Source organism: Diadema antillarum, unplaced genomic scaffold (genome assembly GCF_040938485.1).
Source record: "Diadema antillarum isolate AM-2024a unplaced genomic scaffold, OU_Dant_1.0 seq00000081_RagTag, whole genome shotgun sequence".
NCBI lineage: Eukaryota > Metazoa > Echinodermata > Echinoidea > Diadematoida > Diadematidae > Diadema > Diadema antillarum.
In genome coordinates, this window is record NW_027271174.1 from 2,321,522 (window position 1) to 2,343,583 (window position 22,062).

Below are 22,062 nucleotides of genomic sequence, written 5' to 3' on the forward strand. Positions count from 1 at the left end.
CTACAACATATTAAAATCTGGGAGAAATTTACCGAAGGGTAAGTGAGCTAGTGCTCGATAAAGATAGTCATGTCAATTTTCATTTCCAGAAAAACTGCACTCCCGTAGAGATAACACGTAAACTGGTCAAATTTGACAAGATTACTTTCAATCCATTTTTACGAGGTGATACCGTTATCCAATCAAAACTTTGTAATTTTGTGTTTGTAAGAACATTAAATAAGCTACAATATACTGAAATCTGGGTGAAAATTGACAAAGGACTAGTGAGATATGCTCGAATAAACTTGAAATTTGATGACGTCATTTTGAAAATTCACTTTTTTTACTTTATTAAGAAATTTGATATCTTTTGATCATTTTGTAAGCATTACCACCCCATGAAATGACATGTACAACTCATCAGCTTTCAAAATATGTAAAGAAAATGGGGGGTCACCGTCCATCCTGACGAGTAAAATCGGATTTAAAATTGGCGGTTTTTTGGCATAGTTGCACTGTATATCGCCATTGACGCGCGCGCGGAATTTAAACTTTGATTGGCCCGTATGACGTCATATTGAGTCGGATCGACTTGAAACTTGGTAGAAATATTCCTTGACATTTCAGACATTCGATCCGTGCGATAAAACGGGAAATTTCTATTGCATATGAGCTGTGCGTGCGTATATGCGCGCGCGCGTACGCGTCCGTCGATTTTTTTTGAAATGCTGTAAATGACCTGAAACGTGTGCAAAACAATTTTGAGGTTGATTGGAGCATGTTTAAATTTCAACGCGCGCGTACGCGCTCGTTTAGTATGAACGTGACCAAATTTTATGAAATATATCAATAGACCTTGACTTGAACTATATGATATCTTAATTTCATTCAAAAATTCCGTTCCATTAATGAGATATTGATGTAAACGTGATTTCAGATAATGACGTCATAATGACGTCACGGTCAACTGATCACATTGATACACTAGATCTGTCGTCCTTAGGACATGATACATACATGGTATAAGTTTGAAAGTGATAGGTGGGGGACTTTTTGAGTTAACCGCTGCACAAGATTTGAGGAGAAAGAAATAAAGAAGAAGAAGAAGAAGAAAGAATCCGTACAGATACAATAGGTGATCCGAGAGGATACTCGGATCACCTAAAAAGATAACTTATTGTAAAAAGATGTGAATGCATCTGTGAATGACATGTGACGTAAGGATGTCTATGCAAAATTTGAATGTGCAGTTACAACTTATGTTAGTGTTTCATACAAAAATGGAAACTTTCAAATTCGACAACTTTCTTAAACTGGATCCGATTTTAAATGAAATCTTTGTCACCTTTGTCATTCTGTTCGTCAAATTTAACTTAAATTTTCTTATTTCTCTGAAAAACGGAGGGAACGGGCTACTTTGTTTCCCAGTGCACCGCGACAATCAAATAAATTTTAGAGAGTTGTGCTGTGGTCACCCGAGTTATATCTCTCTGGTATGCAAACAAGGATGACATGTTCAGTAATCACCACTGATCTGTTTTACCTAGTGAATTTGAGAAGTTGATATGAAGGCAGCAAATAGCCTTAAGAGGCCAGTACGTCTGTGTCTTATGTATAGCATTATGCATTAAAAAAATAGAAAAAATTAAAAATGTAATTATCATATACATAGTTTTACATGACATCAATCGAACTTCGCATTACAAGAAAAAGGCAATGATTAGTGTTGTTATCTAGTACGTTTGTTTGCTTTGAAGAATATCTTTTACTTGGTAGACTGGATTTTTCTTTAATCCTCATTAATTACCACATCGTATTCTTCAAAATCCAGGAATCATGAAGTTATGCTTTTAATATAACTGGATGTTTTACAGGAAAACATTGCGTACCTTCAGTCACCCGATGACATAATCCTCGCATCGTTTGCGATCGTCAAATCGTTTATAATCGCTAAAAATTATGCCAGTAGTCATATATCAAGCTTCTGTCATTATAAAGAAAGACACAAAACCAAACTGTTGCAGTTGGTGACGTAATACTCCAAAGGTCAAGCTGCTAGAGACGAATGATTGTCTTTGTATCAAGGTCAAAGTTCACAGGTGGTAAGAATGTCTCTCTCCCTTCATCGCTTTTCGGACTTCCGTCTACCTGTCGGCGTCGTGGACTTTGCTCCAGTGCGTCCTCGCTGTGAATCGCGCCCTCTATCGGAGCTGCGACCTTTCTTCCGCATGTTCGTCTTGGCGCTGTGGAGACCGAGGTTGTCCTTGGTCGAGAGGCGAGCTGTTTGCCAAGAAACCATGAAAAGTGATTAATGTCACATTACAGTGCATTTCTGTTATAACGAACACGGTCACGACGAAATTTCGGATACTACGCAGGCCCGTAACTATAGGGCCGTAACTAGGATTTTTATGGGGGGGGGGGGGGGAGGGGTGGTTCAGAATTAGAAAAAGTGGACCACTTCCGGGTTTAATCAGCTGACAAACGGGGGGGGGGGGGGGCTAGTTACGGACCTGCAACGAAGTAAAATTCAGGGCCCAAACTTATCATCTAGATATCATTATATACACTTTACTTGTTCGGATATAACAAAATGCAGTGTATAACGGAAGAAAACTGTCGGTCCCGAGGACTTTGTTATAACGCGACTTTCCTGTAATTGTATTTGATATGTAGGGCGGGGACGGTGGTGGTAGAAATGTAGATGAATGGGCGCGTGTTTATAGTGGAGGAACAAGGCAGTGACGTTACCGCACATGGGTCACACACATAACATTATAACGTTATCAAACAACACAATTTTATTAAGACAGATTGACGAAAAACTGGCCATTTTATTATGCAAAGAAGAAGAAAAGAGAGAAAAGAAAAAATGGGAGATGAGGAAGGAGAGGAAGAAAAGAGAGGAAAATATAAGGAAGAAATCTGATCTCTTCATTAGGAGGTTGAAAGTGAAGACAGACATCATCAAATAAATACTATACAGTATTGTGATTTGTAGGTGGTAAAATTTACCATTGAATACAGTGCCCAATGTTTTGTTCTGAATTGTTATGAGTTCATATATTTTTATTATAACACAAATTGTCTATTAAGACTCACTAATATAACCTCCCGTTTCAAAGCAAATAAATCCTGATTGATTTCTTCTTTTTTTTTTGCTAAAAAAAGGTTTCGTCATCTATAATGTTAATGAGATTCGCTTGATTAATGAAAGCTATTTTCCCTGCTCGGTTATGTTAATTTGCCATTGTAATATACTTCCAATGACAATCCAAGCATGTCTACGTCTGACTGTCTGCGTCCTGCATGGTCTTACCCAGAAAGGCAGCATCAATGGCTTGGTCGTCATTCAGCAGCGGTGTGTACTGCGGCTTTTGATTATCATCTTCCCCTTCTGCAATAGTTATTGGAAAAAGACACATCGAAATTGAGTGAAAAATACTTTAAAAACCTTAACGTGCGTGGCATCAACGCATTGTGTGTCAATAGTAAGCAGAGGGAAACTGTTCACACTTTTGATAATAAAATAATAATAGTCAGTTCTTCGAACGCATAATACCATAAGACAGAAATTTAATGAAAATAAAATCTATCAAATATTTCTCTATTTAAACATGTAATTAAGATTTATTTAAAAGGTGAGTTTTTAACACAGACTTGAACTTAAAAAATATCTGTAATGCATCTAATGCAACTATTTTTTTTTCTCTGAAGGTCAGAATAAACTGACTTACTGTATAATATGACTCATTCTCTATTTTTATGTGTTCAGTTGGAACGAGTAACCGGTTATAACGAGGTACTTGGGACCGCCGCGGCTGTCCCAAGTACCTCGTTATAACTGGTTTTGACAGTACTACTGTATAGTACAAGATTTTCAGTTTGATTGCCTTCACAGATACCATGACGTACCATGACGACACCCATATGCAGGTATCAATCAGTAACATGTAATATGAGGACATTCGTCGTTGTCATGGAAACGTCTGATCTTGTGGCGTAAAATCTCTCTAGAAAATATGCAGAAGCACGGATCGGCCGAGATATTGTAACACTTTGAGATCATTTTTGCTAGAGCAATTTTGTTCCGCAAAACATCGATTGTCATTGCCTGCATCTATAAAAGTGAGATTGTGTTTGTTATTTCAAATGTAGGATGAAACGGCAGCGGAAGTGATGGGCAATGTGTAGAATTTCATGGTATATATATATAGGTTACCATGGCAACTGCATCTTACTTTCTACCCTGATGAGGACGAAGGATTCTCTTTCTTTGAGGAGCTCGTTGGCGTATCTGAGAGGGGCGTCGGTCAGGTGCTTCACGTTACCTTCCTGGTCTGAGAGGTCCACTTGCACTAAAAGTAATCATAAGAGAGAAAACAACTACGTGATCAGTCCATACCCGAGTAAAAAAAAAAAAACCAATGTTGACGACGAAATCCAAGACAAATCAAAGTTAGTCTAAAAAAGAGAGTAAAATTTTACAAGCACAACAGTGAAAGTTTGATCAAATGTCATGAAATTTCCAGTTTTTGGTCAGACGCAGTTGTGCTCCAATCTCACATCCTGATATATCTGACTGATCATTATTTTGAGGGTAGTCAGCCAGGAATCACATTTATACCAAAATAGCAGAAAATCTGAATTTGGTCAAGGTTTGGTACACGATCAGTGGAAAATTGTGAGGTGATATGTCATCATCAGCTTACTCATTTGCATATTCATATCAACTGTAGAAATTAGTCAAACTGATTTCTAATTTAAAGAAATTAGTGAAATTCACAGTGTCATAACTTCCCTAATTTTCTTCCCGATTTTGATAAAATTTTTCTATTGCGGTCGCAAGAATTTACTCTTTATTATCAGACTATAACGTTTTACTGGCCTGCAATTTTCCGTTAAATGTTGGAAAGTGACACTAACAGCTTATTGTATGCTCGATGTTGTCGAAAGGACAAAACACATTGTGCATGTTACATGTAAAATCGATCTTGTCGGCTTGGTAAGAGCCTTACCACCTTTCTCGTAAAGACTTAAAGATTCATGTTTTGGAGATACTTTCAGAAATGTGCTTTATGGATCGCAGACACGAGGTCCGGACAATCGATAGCGATATTACGCGATAACAATCATGTTTTACGATCGGCATCGTATGAGAGAGGCGGACATAATGGCCAGATCGATATTCGTCGGGAATGAATTGTCAAAACAACCCCCGGGTTGCACTGGTTTGGCCTGAGGTAATTCCCGTTGGAGGCAATAACAATTAAGACTCTGTCTGAAAAATATAGGCCTTATACACATGTTAGAGTTTATTGCCCTCTACAAGAAAAAACAACAACAACCCATAGCATCTTTGTTCTTCCCTACCATGTCCCCCTGTGTCATTTATCATGTTTATCATGTTTATGGAATATTATGTTTATGACGACATAATAATATTAGATATAGGTTTATGACGACATAATTATATTAGATAAATGTTCATGACGACATAATTATGTTAGATATAATATGGTTATGACGAGGGATGTAGAAATGACAACTCCGCAATGGCGCTTTTTATATAGTGAATTATGAAAGTATGTATCTAATACATTATTTCAAAGAGTCTTCCAGTTCTTTTGGGAAATTTCTACATTCCTTTTCTATAAAGTGGTTCAGGCAGAAATTTCTTGTTGGAAACAACAGTGTCCCACAGTGTGTTCACAATGTGTTCACATTAAGTCGACTACATTGTATTGAAAACGCTTATGTACTCTTAGTTGACCTGGCAACGAATGTACGTGGGCGTTTGAAATTTTAAAAATGGCAAGTGGCAAGTGGCACAGATCAGCTTACCATTAGTACTGCATTTGCATCGTTTCTTGATGTCCTCCAGTAGTAACATAGTCTTGCAGTACGGGTTGAAGAGTGCCTCCTCCTTTTCTGTAACCATGGTGACGAGATAAAAAAAGGGCATATTATCAACACATCATCAGCATATGAATATTATTATTATGTACCGCACTATGAAGAAAAATGATGCATTCCTATAATGATTATAATGTTAGTCCTCTTGATCCTCTCTGGATATTATATTATATATATGTAAATGTATAGATGGATAGATAGATAGATAGATAGATAGATGGATGGATAGATAGATAGACAGATAGATGGATAGATAGACAGATAGATGGATAGATAGATAGATAGATAGATAGATAGATAGACAGATAGAAATGATAGACAGATAGATAGATGGATAGATAGATAGATAGATAGATGGATGGATAGATAGATAGTTAGGTATAGACATGAAGAGTTTGATCGCAAAACGACTTAATTCCATTCGTGATGACTTGAGATATTTGCTTTTTTAAACCTGCTAAAAACAAAACAACATAATAATAAGAAAATGTGGAATGATTTGAATCATAACTTCAAGATTGTACTCGTTATATAACAAGTGAGGTATCACTGATAAGGATTAATTTCTTTCTGTCTGATGATGTAGTTGCGTCAAAATGTTAAAGACTTGCATTTAACCCATTCAGCGACATAACTCTTCATAAAATAGAACGTAAAATAACGGAGCATACGTTTTGTATGTCTCATTGGCAACGTGGGCGCTTAAACCGAAATGAGTATAATCTCCCTCTGTAGCTCTACAACACGTGGGCTGCCGGGAACTAAAAGAACATCCAAGATCAATTTGATGCTCAAAGTAAATATTGCATCGAGCAGGAGCTCATTAAGCACACTCTCTCTACCCAACTCGAGAAGGATGTCCGTAAAGTTTAACCACAAACATCTCGGGGCGTACTTGGTTGTCAAGGGACCAACTGGTCATTGGCAGTGAATGGCGCAACCCTGTTTGCTCAAGGTAAATAGTATATACTCGATTTGGGCTAATTGAAGAGAAGCATGCAGCTCCCTTCGCCTGGTCAACACAACAGTGGTGTGCGTTTCCACGCTTTGAATTCAGCTGTAGGATTCAATATGTTTCGTCTCCTTCACGTTTAAACCCTCGCGTTGTCCTCCTCCTCCTCCTCTCCCTCCTTCTCTTCCCTCAACTCGTTTTCAGTCTGTGACAATACCATCGTTTCATTGTTCTTACTTCTCCACATCTTTTCTTTGTCTCTTATGTCTTTCTTTCCCTTTACTGAGTCTATATTCTTTTCTTCGATCTTCTCTTTCATTTTATTCTTCTCTCTTTCCTTCCGTTCTTTCTCCTATAGTTTCACCACTTAATTCTACTACTACTACTACTATTACTGTACGTTTTCTTCATCATCATCTTCTTCTTTTTTCTTCTTAATGAACTCTACTACTATAGATTTACTACTACTTCTTATTCTGCTTCTTCTTCCTCTTCTTCTTTTATACTTCTATCTTTATTTTCGTCTACTACTACTACTACTACTACTACTACTACTACTACTACTACAACTACTACTTTCACTTCTATACTTCTACTTTTATCTTCTTCTACTTCTTTTATCTTCTGCTACTACTTTCCTTTTCTACTTCTATACTTCTACTGCTTCTCCTTCTACTACTACTACTACTACTACTACTACTACTACTACTACTACTACTACTACTACTACATACTAATACTACTACTACTACTACTACTGCTACTTCTACAATACTACATAGTACTACTACTTCTTTCTTCTTCTTCTTCTTCTTCTCCTCCTTCTTCTCCTTCTTCTTCTATACTAATTCTATTACTTTTGCTACTATGGAATACATTCTCCCTGTCTTGCGATCACTGTACCCATTCTTTTCACTTTCTTTTTTGATGTTGTTGTTTTTCGTGACAGGGGCATCCTTTTCACTGTAATGGTTTTATTGTGTAATCCGACATTTTACTTTCATCGCCATGGCAGAGGTATAAACACTGGTCATCTCTCTACCGATCTCAAAGTTTTTATTTGCCAAAGTGTTTCTTCTACCACTTCTCTCTTTTATTCTCGGCCTTTATAACAATCTCATTCTTCAGTTGGGTGTTCTTTGGCTTCATTTATCAGCTATAGAATTCCACAGCCAATGTTCAGTCCACATTTGTCTGTGTGTGTGTGTGTGTGTGTTTCTGTCTCACAGACTAATAGGCTCATGTATAAGGTTTCTCCACCTTCGACGCTGTTCGAACTGTTTTGTGCTGTTTATCGGCGTAGTCACGTTGCAAGAATTCTTGAGTAATGCAAGAAAACCAAATACAGGAAACTTCAAAAATATCTCTTCGCCCACGGACATGATATACATGCTTTGTCTTTCTATAAGTACAGGACAATTGACTTTTGGGGGTTGGAGAATTGCAATAGCAGTGATCCATGCGCGAAGGTTTCTTTCCTTTTTTTTGGGGGGGGGGGGGTTATATCACTTTATGTGCTAATCAGACCGCGGAGGAACAAATATCGACGTATAGGTCGCTATTGACGCTTGCGATTGTCTTGCTCCAGATGTAATTAACGATGCAATTGAGCAATGTGTAGATTTCAGCCTCCGCCAGTAGAAGGAATAAAACCCCAAACCTGTTTCTTATCGCTTTCAAAGCTGAAAGCTTCAAATGTTTCGCACACTAAATTAATGTTTTGTAATTATTGCGCGATAGCATGTTGGGTTGACTTTGAGCGCACTTCCTGTACGCTTTCGTTAGGCTTATTTTAGGTTTATAAATCACACACACACACACACACACACACACACACACACACACACACACACACACACACACACACACACACATAAACAAACATACATTCACTCTCATTCTCTCTCTCTCCCTATATATGCATGCGTATATACATAATACGTGTATATATACATGTATATACAAGACAGGATCCATCATCTGGAATGTAGCGTCATGGTGGGGATATAGTTATAATAATGATAGTAATTATGATAATTAATAATGATAATAATCAATAGGCGTTTTCACATCAGAAAATAGCGCGCTATTTCGAAACATCGGGCTGATGTGAAAACGCCTAATATGATAAATAACAAGTCAAAATCCACTCTGTGGAGTGCTCTAGGCGCAAAAAGAATAAAGAAAGATAAATTTATAGAGTATATAAAGTACATAAAAACAAAAACATACAGCTGTAAATCAAAAAGAAAAAAATAGACAAGTGGGTTTTTAGACCGTTTTTGAAGAAATCTGATGAATGACAATGTTTTTGTAAAGACGGAAGATTAACTATTATGGATTATATACACATCACTGTATACAAAATATGTATACAATATGTGTATATATAACGTTGGATCCAGCCTTAGGGAGACAATGTGTAGATAAGTTACGTCAGCAGTAAAGCATGCGATTGAATTGAATAGCTTAAAACGGTTTAAGAGACACAAAATTGTCTCCTCTCCTTACAGTGTCTCCTTAATAAAGCATAATTATGAGCATCGTAAGCCCATAACTATACTTTACATATATATATATATATATATATATATATATATATATATATATATATATGTATGCTCAAAAACATCATTGTCTCCTTAAAGCTGGATCCACAGTTACATTCCTTTATTAAATTGTTATGTAGTTGTTAGTTTCTTAATTGTGTTGACATTTTGTGGGTAGATATTCCCTCCCTGATCTGGGTCTTGAGATGAATAGGTATGTTGTACATTATCGGTGAAGTATAAACTAAAGAAAATACCCTATAATATACAGAACACATTAGCATTCTACGCTTGTTTCAGGAATGTGCGCCTTAACTAATATTCGATACGATTGCAGCTTTTGTAATTCCGTATTGGTCTTTGCATAAATTTTAGTCATGATAGGCCTACCCATCATTATCGGCACATTTGCAGGAAAGAGTTATCTATACCCCACTAACGTAGTACAAGTAGTAGGAATCTGGGGTCTTCGTTACCCTAGGACATCGAGTCGAGATCAACGTTACCATAGCCCTAACCCTAATCCTGAACCCTAACCCTAAACTTAACCCTAAACTCTAACCATTAACTCTAAAACTAACCCTATAAAGCCGTCTAGATTTGATCATATTACTCATACATATGAGGGTTTTTTTTTTTCAATTTTAGCGTGGGTACATAATTATGGAACTCTTGCCGAATTGCAATATAGGCATATATACGCTGAAATCATACCGACAATCGAGTGCCCAATTATGACAAGTCATTCACGATATCATTGGGTGATTATTACACCTCGGCATACATGCAGTTTGCTCATCGGCAGAACAAAGATTCATTAACGAGATATAAAGTGAACTTTGGATGCATGGACACAGTCATTAATTCATGTACTTTCATGACTTCAGACTTTTCACAAACTCAATTATCTTAGATCACGCGTTGTTGTCAATGCATGATTGGTATTAGCAGTAACTATGATAAACTTACCTCCATATTTGACGGTGATGAACATTTTTTCTTACTTTACGCAGATCAACTCTTCAGAGATATGTAAGGCAAAGTTGAATTGATAGATTCGTGAGGGGTCCTCTTGTGACAATTATTGCACGAAGTCGAATGTCAGCATTTTATATGCCTGTCCTGTTTTGTTTTTATAGTGTCATAGAGGCAATATCCCCAAGAAACAGAACAATCCAAACGGGATGTGATCCAAATCGGTAAAATTCTATTTTCTCTTTATCGCTGCAGATATTCACACAAGCTCGCTGAAGCATAAGTCGTAAACATCTCATTACACGATGTTCTCTCCTCAAACTTCGTGACTAATATCCAGTTCAGCTGAAACCAGGAAAGCAGCAATGTTGTTTATCACAACTTGTAATGCTCAGGTATCCGATGATAACACGAAAAAGCAACGACAGGTTAAGCGTGTACACCACGCATTGCTACTGACCAGAAAATACAATCAATGATATCGGTTCGAATGCCTTTATGAGTGTTTTTAATAGTTACACATGTTTCATGGCGACGCTCCACTGCACCGTTCCTTTTACACCCGAGTGAGTGAAGCCAGCAAACGACCGACATGCGCTGATTACACGGAAGAGGAGGGCGCCACTGAAAAAGACTACTGAACAACTTGTTGTCAAAAGGCGTACCGGGAGGTGGGCTTTTGTCATGCAAATTGGGATCAATACGAGGTCTGAGGCAATGGTTGTTATTACCCCACGTACGAATTATCTCCGGCTTGGTCGTATACCGAATGAGGGACAATGATAAGTAAATACTAACTCCTTGGTAAATACAAAATGACTAGTCTTCCGTTGTGATCTTGTGATCTTTTGAACCTGTTCTCCGCAGGAGGGGTTGTCCCATGGTTGTCCCTGATGCACGCATTATTTCCATGTATTTGATATCATTGTTGCATTCGCTGTCAAAACAGGATCTACATCTTCGTGGTACAGGTGCGAGTATTGTGCGAGGGTTGATGAACAACCTTTTTTTTTCAATGATTTGGCCACTTAATGTGCAAATATACAGTAGTTTTTGCCAGCATTACCGTGTGCTACAATGCTCTTTATTATGTGCACGTAAAGCAAGTTTAAATTCACACGAATAAAAAAAATACACACTTCTGCATTATTATGGTTAAATAACATGTATAGTCAACCAAGAGATAATTTTTGATCTTAGATAGATGATAGTATTTCATAGAATTATCATTAATGAACTGTTGGAACTGTATGTCTTTTTTTTTTCTGCTTCTTCATCCTTCTTCTATTACTGTGATGTACTTGTATTTTCAATCTGTTTGCTTTGATGTACAATTGTAAAGCGCCTTGAGCATTTAATCAAAGTGGAGAACGGCGCTATAGAAATTGTATGTATTATTATTATTATTATTATTATATTATGAAGTTAAATTATGATTCTTAACCTTAACGGTGATAGCAATAGTATAGGTTTGGTTTACCAATAAGCAAAGTTCCGATCTGTTTGATTTTGTTTGATAGATATATAATATACATGTATATTTATCATTTCGCATTACGATAGCATCTTATCAATTTCTGCATTTCTGATTTTTATCAGATTTTGTCTTCGCCCAATCTATAACAACAAAAAGGGTGGATTCTCTCTTGTCATGCCTTGTTTTAATCTTCTTCGTATAATGCTATTGTCAGTGCCCATCGTTCATCATCATCACCACCACCACCATCACCATCATCATCATTATTAGTATCATCATCGTCGTCGTCGTCGTCGTCGTCACCATCGTCATGTTCGAGTCGACATGTTTTTACCCACGATGTCCCACTCGCTCCAGGTATAGGAATAAGTACCTGACAAAGCTGGGATATCAGGGGTCTAATTATAATGGCAGGGCCCTTTGGACATCTCTAGAAGAGGCTAATCTTGTTAATCATAGTACACTCAGGAGCAATATACATTGTACATGGTACTTACGTTTACAAATTACGAACGCGACAAGAAGGTTAAAATGTATTTTTACGACTTGGGATCAGGTCTGTAATTCGCCTCTCATTTTTTTTTTTGTGTGTGGTTGGTTTGTACATAGAAATAGAAATAAAGAGCTTTTCAACTTTGATTTCCCCTTAAAAATGTCATTATCTTAATTAGTCATTACAACTCCAACATTAATGTATTCAAATTGGGGGTCGGGGTTTTCTGTTGCAAAACGTTCAAGGAAATATATTGAATATTTGAGTGTAGGCAATGTGGATACATGAGAAGTAAAAAAAAAAATCCTTTATAATATTGCAGCTACTGACCATTGACCTTGACACCCCGCTTCACAACAGCCTCCCCCTCACCCCGAAAAACGTTTTGCGGCCCCTAAAGGGTTCAAGACCAAATTAAAACTAACCTTCAGAACAATACTGCTATAACTTAGGTTTCAATTACGCATCTCACGACTACATTATAAGTAATGCGCAGTATAGTAGCTGCGCAATGTAAATGTCTGTTATTATCATTGTTACAATTATCATCATCACTATCATTTAACAATACAACATAACATAAAACAGTCTATTGCCTTTTACTAACACAACATAGTCTATTGCACACTAAGAAAAATGATTCATTCTTGCACCTTTTAAGGGTGCAAAGTGATGTCACACTGGTGGCTCCCTATGGGTGTTATCTTGCACCCTCGAGAAATGGGTGCAAAAGTGGTACCTTGCGCAAGGGTATAACCTTGCAACCTGTGGGTGCACCTTTGCACCGCCAAAGAAGGTGCAACATTGCACCCTTTATTGAGGGTGCGAAGTGGTTCCCTTGGGTGCATATTTCCACCCACACTAAGTGGTGCTAAGTTGCACCCTTTTCTTGAGGGTGCATCTTTCCACCCACACTAATTGGTGCTGAGATGCACCTTTCTTGAGGGTGCGATCTTTCTCCCTTTAATTTTCGGCGCAACTTTGCACCCTCTCTTGCCTCTACTTTTGGTGCAACTTTACACCTTTCGTGAGGGTGCAAAGAAGCACCCTAAGTTCCAAGATTGTAGCCTCTTTTGAGGGTGCAATTTTGTGCCATATATATAGGTATAATGTTGCACCTATGTGGTGCTTATTTGATCCATGACTGCAGCAAAATTGCTTCTTTAAAGGAGCCAGTCAGTGTCACTGTCTACGCCTTTAGAGGCGCAATGTTGCCCAGTATAACCTCAAGTGAACCTTGAGATTACTGGGCAATATTGCGTCTCTAGAGGAACAGGCAGTGACACTGATTGGCTCCTTTAAAGAAGCAATTTTGCAGCAGTTATGGATGAAATAAGCACCACATATTTGCAACATTATACCTATAAGGTAAATATACTTAATATACATAACAAGGTACAATTTGGTTACTTAACTACTTTAAACCTTGAATAGTGCGAACTAATGCATGCCTGTTTGCTCAGTATATCAAACTTATGCTGTTGTTGCACTCTGCAAAGTAAATAAGATTGGTGTAATTTGGATCCTGTGTATCATGAAATGTGTGCTTGGAATTTGTGAGTTTTGAAATGTTAATGTAGAAGTTAACTTATAGTTGTGTTTGAATGACATACTAAAACCAAATATTTACCCAATTACCTTTCCAATGAGGTGAGCACTATCACTATCTATCAAACAAACCCTCTACGCAAGAGCATACATCTGCATGAAGGAAGAGGTAAAAATATGATATACATTTGTCTGGATACGTTTTATTCAAAACGTACTTGAATACGTACTTATTCACATAATCTATAAGAATAAGATATGCTTTTTGCCAGTACACAAAGCCTCAAAAAACAAAAGCATGCTACGTACATTTCTAAAGTATGCACCATATCTAAAAAAAAAAAAATGTAAGAGGATTTAACAAGTTGTTTGTATGCATTTAAACAAATAGGCCTACATATTTCCATGCGTACAATATTCATGTAACAGTGACGTCATCATGAATCATCAAAAAGATATGTTTCCAGCATAGACATGAATTTATCTAAAAATTTAAAACATGTCTTACAATTAGGAGTTTGTTTTATAATGACGATGCCAATTGTCTTAAAGTCCTTATCACGACATGTCTTGGTGTTCACACTTATTCAAATCATGAGATTCTTGGCACTTAGATTACGACTACAATTCATTATGGTTTAGATACTTAACTGACATACGCATACCATATTCAGGTATACGGGCATTTCGATGAAAACATCTAAATACAAGGTATAATTATAATATGAAAATCGAACTTGATACCAGCCCTTATGGGCTACCAATGGAGACTATAGGCAGAATCGCAGTTATCATGGTTATGTATTAAGATTTTGTTTTGGGTGATCAATTCGAGTCCCTCGAGCTGAGATTCCGGAACTGCAATGAGCAAATCATCATAATGACTAACAAAGTGACTGAGAATAATACATACACCAGTTTCTGTTTCGTTGTTCTATACATAGAAAGTTGTTACGTTTTCCAATCCTCTGTAGGCACACAGGGATTTGCAGATCACCTTTGGCTATAACGCCATGGTCGCGTGCAAAATGTTTGCAGCTTATCTAACTTGTAGTTTCCTGAGTAGGGGACTACCGTGCTTATACATATTAATCGGATGATAGACCCCGTCAAAGAGTAAATTGCGGATATCGTATACCATTGTCAAATCCACTTTTTGTTCTGTACACAGTTTCACTGGACTCTTATGAACCACTTAAGCATTACCAAATCATGGAGTATAAGAATAATCTTATGTTATTTCCTTGAAACGGCTGCATTTGTATGAGCGGGAACAGTTTGGCATCATTACATGACTAAATGCATGTATTATACAAGGTTTCAGGACACTTTGAACCGTGTCCCCCCCCCCTCCCCCCTCCAAAAAAAAAACCCACAAAACAAAACAAAGCAAAACAACAACAACGAGTGAAATGTTGTATACCCTAGGCCCATTAGTGTATGATCTTTGTCCTTTGAATACATTGCCCATATTTTTCAACGAATAGGCATCTGGATGCAACGTAGGTATATATAAAATGATTTTTTTAAAGGAAAATACATTTAACCACTTCAGAAATAACTATGGAACAAATAGCATAATATTGACACGTTCCCTTATTCCTAAATGACGTGACAGAAAACTTTCCTCACCGAAATCATTCTGTCGTTATTCAAGTACAAGACATTGGTTATTATATACCTAGTTCGATTAAAAGTATACATGGAGTCATTGCAAAAGTATCTAATGAATAGCGTGCTTCAGAACTACATCATTGTCATTTATTCTATGACGCTAATAATAGAGTAATTGTTCCGCCATACTGCCTGGCAGGTTGTAGTCCTCCTACGACGTTTGTTCAGCAAATAAGGCACAAAATAAAATTTTGCGAATTTTACACGCTGTTGCCAAAGTATCTAATCTTCTTTACCACTATTCTCAGACATAAGGTATGCTGATCCTGTATGAATTAGAAACGGAAGCTTCACAAATATTCACCATCTAACAAGGTAAAAGGGAAGTGATGTCTTGCCCACATATCGAATTTGTGATTACACTGATTTTCAAATGTAAGCTCATTGACTTTTTGACTGTTGACGGAGTCGGACTTCACCAATATCAACACTTGACAGCCATCTTTAGATGTTCTGGGGAGTGAATTTGGTGGTCATAAAGCTCAAAAGTGTGGAAAGTTATTAAAAGAACACCACAATACTATGTCGACAGTGCTTACAAGGTGAGATACAAAGAAAGAGCACGAAATGACATTGTAGAATTTGACAATGACCTACAATATTTGACCTTGAACGCTGGAACCCACAAGGTGGTAGAAGTAACTTCATCCAATCGTACATACATATGCAAAGTTTCATTTGGATACCTCAAACAGTACTTCAAGGGGAATGAAACCCAAATGTACCCGTGGATTGGAGCAATATCATAAGAACACATAAGTGAACATGGAAAATCGTATGATCCAGTGGAAGTTATGCATTTTTTAAAGTTTCAGTGTCACTTCCATGTATGGAAACGTATATGAAGAAAATATCAAGGGAATTCCATAAAATCTGATTCTAAATAAAAAGTACAAATTGCCTCAACTTATTTGTCGTTGCCATAATGTTAAGGGTAATATTACCCCCACCCCCTTCTGGAAGAAGTAAATCAAGTGCTCCTTTTGTAATGCTAGAAACGTGAAACTATGCCTATTTTCTTTACATTTCTTTATATAATTTTCCATGGTTGACGTCAAAGATGTAGCTTTCTCATCTCGTAATGGCGGCACTGAAACTCTAAATATATGTGTATATATAGCTCTTCAACGGATTTTCCGATATTCCTCAATTTGTGACGATGTGTTCAACTGCTAAAGTAATCTCCCTGCATTAACTTGTCCACTTGTACTTTTCGTTTCATTTCCCTTCGTGATACAACGTTGCCATAATCGATAACAGACTGATGTACGAACGGAGGGACAAGCTGAACAACATCATTTCTCTGGTGACAATTCCTTGTAAAAGTATACACCATGAAAACTTTAGGCTGGTAAACTATATCAAGACAATTATTGAACAATATTGTTAATGAAATGCCGTAGGTTTTTCTTCGTGATAGTTGCCTGTTCAGATCAAGGCTTGCAATGTACTGCTGAAGTATGCATCGGGTGTTTCTGCCTTGTCTGGGATACTGAAAGCCACAGAGCACAGAAGGCCGGAAACATTGTAGCGAAGGAAGACACGATTGTATACAGGAATTCGGGCAGATTTCACAACCATCCAGCCAAATAGTGCGCAGCATTCACAGTGAAGATTGTGGGATTTAGTCCTGCCAGGTTCTGAAAGAGATTTTGGCATGAATAAATAATGACTGAGCATTCTTTCTCCAAGCGCTCGAGACTTCCAGGCTTGGTTCAGTTCATTTTACTCGTTCATTGCATATATACTACATCTAATTCTGAATTATTACGTAAGGATTGACATGTCAGCGCACTCGATTTTCTTTTTGATTATTGTTATTGCTAGACATACAGTAAGGCTTTGAAAGGATTTTTGAGAAAGCTGTTTTTTCACACACTGTTCGGTAGTTTGAACATAAATAAGTTATATTCAGTAACTTTTTACGTTATAAAACAACTGCGGATTTGAATTTAAAATACTCGTTAATGTTTGATTTCAATCGGTTGTGTCGGATGGTTGTGCTTCGAGTTGTACATCTTTACCAAAATGTTATGTACATTTGTGGAAAATAGTCTTCCAAAGTATTACGAGGTCCTTGAGAATAGCTTGTCAATTTTGTTCTTGTCTTCTTTAACAATGTAATCTTATTTGACTATGCTCCATAGGAGCACTGGGCAACTCATGTCACGGGCAAGATGACTTCCGGATACAATGGCGGATCCAGAGAAGACTGCACCAGGCGCACGCCACCCCACCTCCCCCCCCCTTATAATTTCTGTTAAAACAAAAGTAATTAAAAGAAAACTGGGGAGGGGCGCGTGCGCCCCATTTGAATATTGCAAATTTCTGGATCCGCCCCTGAAATACAAATGTATATCATTGTTACTCTGGTACAGGCATTGAACTCAGAAATTAACAAGTGGACAGGTCTCTGTATAGTGTGTGTTCGTAATGAGACTTTGTTAATTTGATGTGTGAACTGACATTTAAATGACAGAGGGGCGTGGTTCGGTAAACCCCTGCACAGATGCACTGTAATATAACGATATGGTAACAATCGCTCTGATGTCGTTCAGTTTGAGATGGAACAATAACTGTCACATACCGAAGGTTTACAATACATGCACCAGTGAACGCATTCTCGTCAAGTTTGTGTGTTGGGTGACGGAGGAGCGACGAGGCTCTCAGCCTATCCCATACGAACAAGTGTGGGTTCACTGGCAACTTTCATCCAGTGCTCTTACTTACTGTACTCACAAAAAGAATTGTAAATGCATTATTCGGAGTCTATCTTGCCTGACCAGTTTTGACATACTTTTCTCGGGGAGGAGGGGGGGGGGGGGGGGGGGGGGGGGGGGGGGCAGGGAGAGCAATGTCTGGGTTTAGCCTTTCGGAAATGTACCTTAGTCATGATTCGATAGGTATGTGTTTTTTGTGGTGTTTGTCTTGTTTTTGTCTACTGTTTGTCCTTTGCTCTCTTGTAATTCTCCGGTATTTACGTTTTCTTTCTTATTTCTACTTCTACCACTTTTTCTGTTCCTTCCTCCTCCTTCTCGTCCCCTTACATTCTTTTATGCTCTCTCTTATCTCATCCTCCTGGGGTCTCTGCCATGCATTGCTCGAACGCACATTGGCGCTCGATGGCACCGAGTACGTCCTATTTCTTTCTGACTCCTAGATGATGCGAGTCGAAGACTTTGCCTTTCATTCATTAAACAGTGATGAGTTCTTTGAAATGTTCAGTAATAACACGGAAACACAGGCAAATAATGACCCCTCTAGTAAAGATTATCAGTTACCTTTTAATTTTTATGAGGATAGTGTTAATTTTTGTCAGAATAACAATGAACAATATCCAAGTTCAGAATATTTCACTATTAACAATATCAAATCTTTCGTTGAAGGTAATGATTGTGACAATAATTTGTCTTTAATGCATCTGAATATAAGGAGTTTGAATCATAATTTTGATAATTTTCGCTTATTTATGGATGGCACTCATGGATCCTTTTACAATGTAATAGGTCTTAGTGAAACATGGACCACTCAGGGTTCCACTTCTATGTTCTCACTCCCAGGTTATGATTTCATACATAATAGCAGAAATCAGAGAATGGGCGGAGGCGTTGCTTTTTATGTAAAACAAAATCTGGATTATGTTATTCATGATGAATTGAATTGTATGTGTGAAATTGTTGAATCACTTGTTATTGAAATTAAGGTCCCTTATTCAAAGAATATAATTGTGTCAGTATTATATAGACCTCCTAATTCTAATATTTATGATTTTTTTGAATATGTACAATCCTTATTATCAAACCGAACTTTTAATAATAAAGATTGTTTTATTATGGGAGATTTTAATGTTGATTTGTTAAAGTTTCAGACTTTAAACACTGCCCAAAATTTTTTGGATATAATGACTTCTTCGTCTTTTTTACCGCTTATAACAAAACCAACTCGTGTTACCAATCATTCTGCAACACTTATCGACAATATATTCTGTAACATCAGCCCTTTACCTGCCTCCGGAATTATTTTATCAGATTTATCTGACCATTATCCCATCTTTTCTTGTATTCCCATTAACCGTAGAATTTCTTTAAAGCCTCCTATGGTAAGTTTGCGGAAAATGACACCTGACAATATAGTTAGGTTACAAGACGAGTTAAACAGAGTGGACTGGACCGATGTATATGATAATGAGGATCCCACTGTAGCTTATGATTTGTTCATGCAAACGTTAATTTCTATTTTGGATAAGCATGTTCCCATTATTAGAAAAAAATGTAACAATTACAAAAGATATCCTAGGTTGCCTTGGATATCTAAATCTTTGTTGCGATCGATTAACCGTAAGAATAACTTGTGTTATGTTGATAAAATTAAACGCACCCAGCAATCTCATCATAAATATACTTCATATAAGAATGTTCTCACGCAAGTAATACGGTGTGAGAAACGTAAATATTTTATTAATCAGTTATCTTTGTTTAAACATGATATTCAAAATACGTGGAAAACTATTAATACAGCTATTAATAAAAATACGGAGAAACCACGTATTACCACAATCAAACATAATAATTTGATTATTAATGATGCCACATCCATTTCAAACATTTTTAATCAGTATTTCTCACAAATTGGCAATAATCTTGCTCGCAATATTCCGGATAGTCAAAAGAATTTTTCTGATTTTTTACAAACTCGAAATCCTAACTCATTGTTTTTTGTTCCTTTAGAGAGAAATGAATTGTTAGATATTGCTCAGAATTTGAAAAACAAGAAAAGTGCCGGGCACGACAGTATTGACAATGTTCTTTTGAAAAATATTATCAATTTTATTGTTGATCCATTGGTACACGTTTTTAATTTGTCTTTGTGTAATGGAGTTGTCCCTGAGGATATGAAAATTTCTAAAGTAATTCCCATTTATAAAAATGGGGATAGGGAAGATGTTCGTAACTATCGACCTATATCTTTGTTGACTTCTATATCGAAATTACTTGAAAAAGTTGTTCATTCTAGATTATTAAAGTTTTTGGATATTCATAAAATAATTTCTGATTATCAGTTTGGTTTTCGACAAAACCACAATACATCCCATGCAATACTTACCTTTCTAGATAAAGTTTCAAAAGCTATTGATCAATTTCATCATACAATCGGCGTTTTCCTGGACTACTCCAAGGCCTTTGATACCATTGACCATAATATACTCCTTTATAAGTTATCACATTATGGTATCCGAGGAAAGTTCTTGGAGTGGTTCAGGAGTTACCTTTCTAGCCGAAAGCAATTTGTGTATGTTAACGGACATACATCAGTCATGCAAAATGTCAATTGTGGAGTGCCTCAAGGAAGTTTGCTTGGCCCTCTTTTATTTATCCTTTATATTAACGACATGCCGAATTCATCAAGTATTCTTTCTTTTCTATTATTTGCTGATGATTCTAATGTTTTTTTTATCACATTCTGATCCTAATATGTTAATTGATGTTTTAAATGTTGAATTGGATAAATTACTTCAATGGATAAGAGCAAATAAATTGTCAATAAATATCAAAAAAACTAAATGTATGATTTTTAGTAACTCTTTGGAAAATGTGCCAAGGAATGTTTATCTGAATGACACAGTTATTGAAGAAGTTTTTTTCAAATAAATTTTTAGGCTTGACTATTGACCGTAAACTCACTTGGAATTTACATATTGATTCCATAAGCCGTATTATTTCAAGAAATATAGGTGTTATAAATAAAGTTAGATTTTATTTACCCAAAAACGCTCTTTTAATGTTATATTCATCTTTGATTTTACCTTATTTGAATTATGGTATACTCGCCTGGGGAAACACACATTCTTCTCATTTGGAAAGACTACTTTTGTTACAGAAGAAAGCTCTTCGTATTATTTGCAATGAATCGTGGAGAAGTCACACTGATGTGTTATTTCAAGAAAACAAAATCTTAAAGGTAAAGGATTTGTATTTTCTACACCTCGGACAATTCATGTACAAATTTATCAATAATTCTCTCCCATTTGTGTTTGAGTCCATGTTCACTAAAAATAGAACTGTTCATCTGTATCCTACCCGGCAATCCAACTCACTTCATTTGCCATTAACTAGAACTATGTTTGCTAAATCTATATTTTCTTTTACTGGCCCCAAATTCTGGAACTCTCTCGATGATAGTATGAAACAAGTTCTAAGTTTAAATACATTTACATTCAAATTGAAGAAGTTGTTCATAAATTCCTATAGTTGAATGAGTTATATCTTAGTTACCCTTAATTTTGAGCTTCCTTTTTTATTCGTTATACTCATTCTTTTCTTTAATCTATTCCTTCCTACATTATGTACATATACCTCGGTGATCCATCGCACCATGTACCTCGCGTGTGCTGGTATAGACCCTTCATCTCTTCTCCTTTCTCGCCTTTTCCTGTCCTCTTGTCTCTTTCTGTTTCTTCCTTCAAAATAATTTCCTCTTCTCCTCCTTTTCCTTCACT

At 36.7% G+C, this 22,062-nt stretch overlaps 1 protein-coding gene across 1 annotated transcript; it reads right to left on the reverse strand.

The window, feature by feature from the left end:
• Positions 1–1,904: 1,904 nt before the first annotated feature.
• LOC139726191 (uncharacterized protein CXorf65 homolog) lies at positions 1,905–10,393 on the reverse strand. The gene is made up of 5 exons (XM_071637261.1): positions 10,369–10,393; positions 5,827–5,913; positions 4,224–4,340; positions 3,302–3,376; positions 1,905–2,262 (listed from the first exon to the last, which is right to left on the reverse strand). The coding sequence occupies exons 1-5, from the start codon at positions 10,391–10,393 to the stop codon at positions 2,105–2,107; spliced, it is 462 nt and encodes a 153-aa protein (XP_071493362.1). The 3' UTR covers positions 1,905–2,104.
• Positions 10,394–22,062: the final 11,669 nt, after the last annotated feature.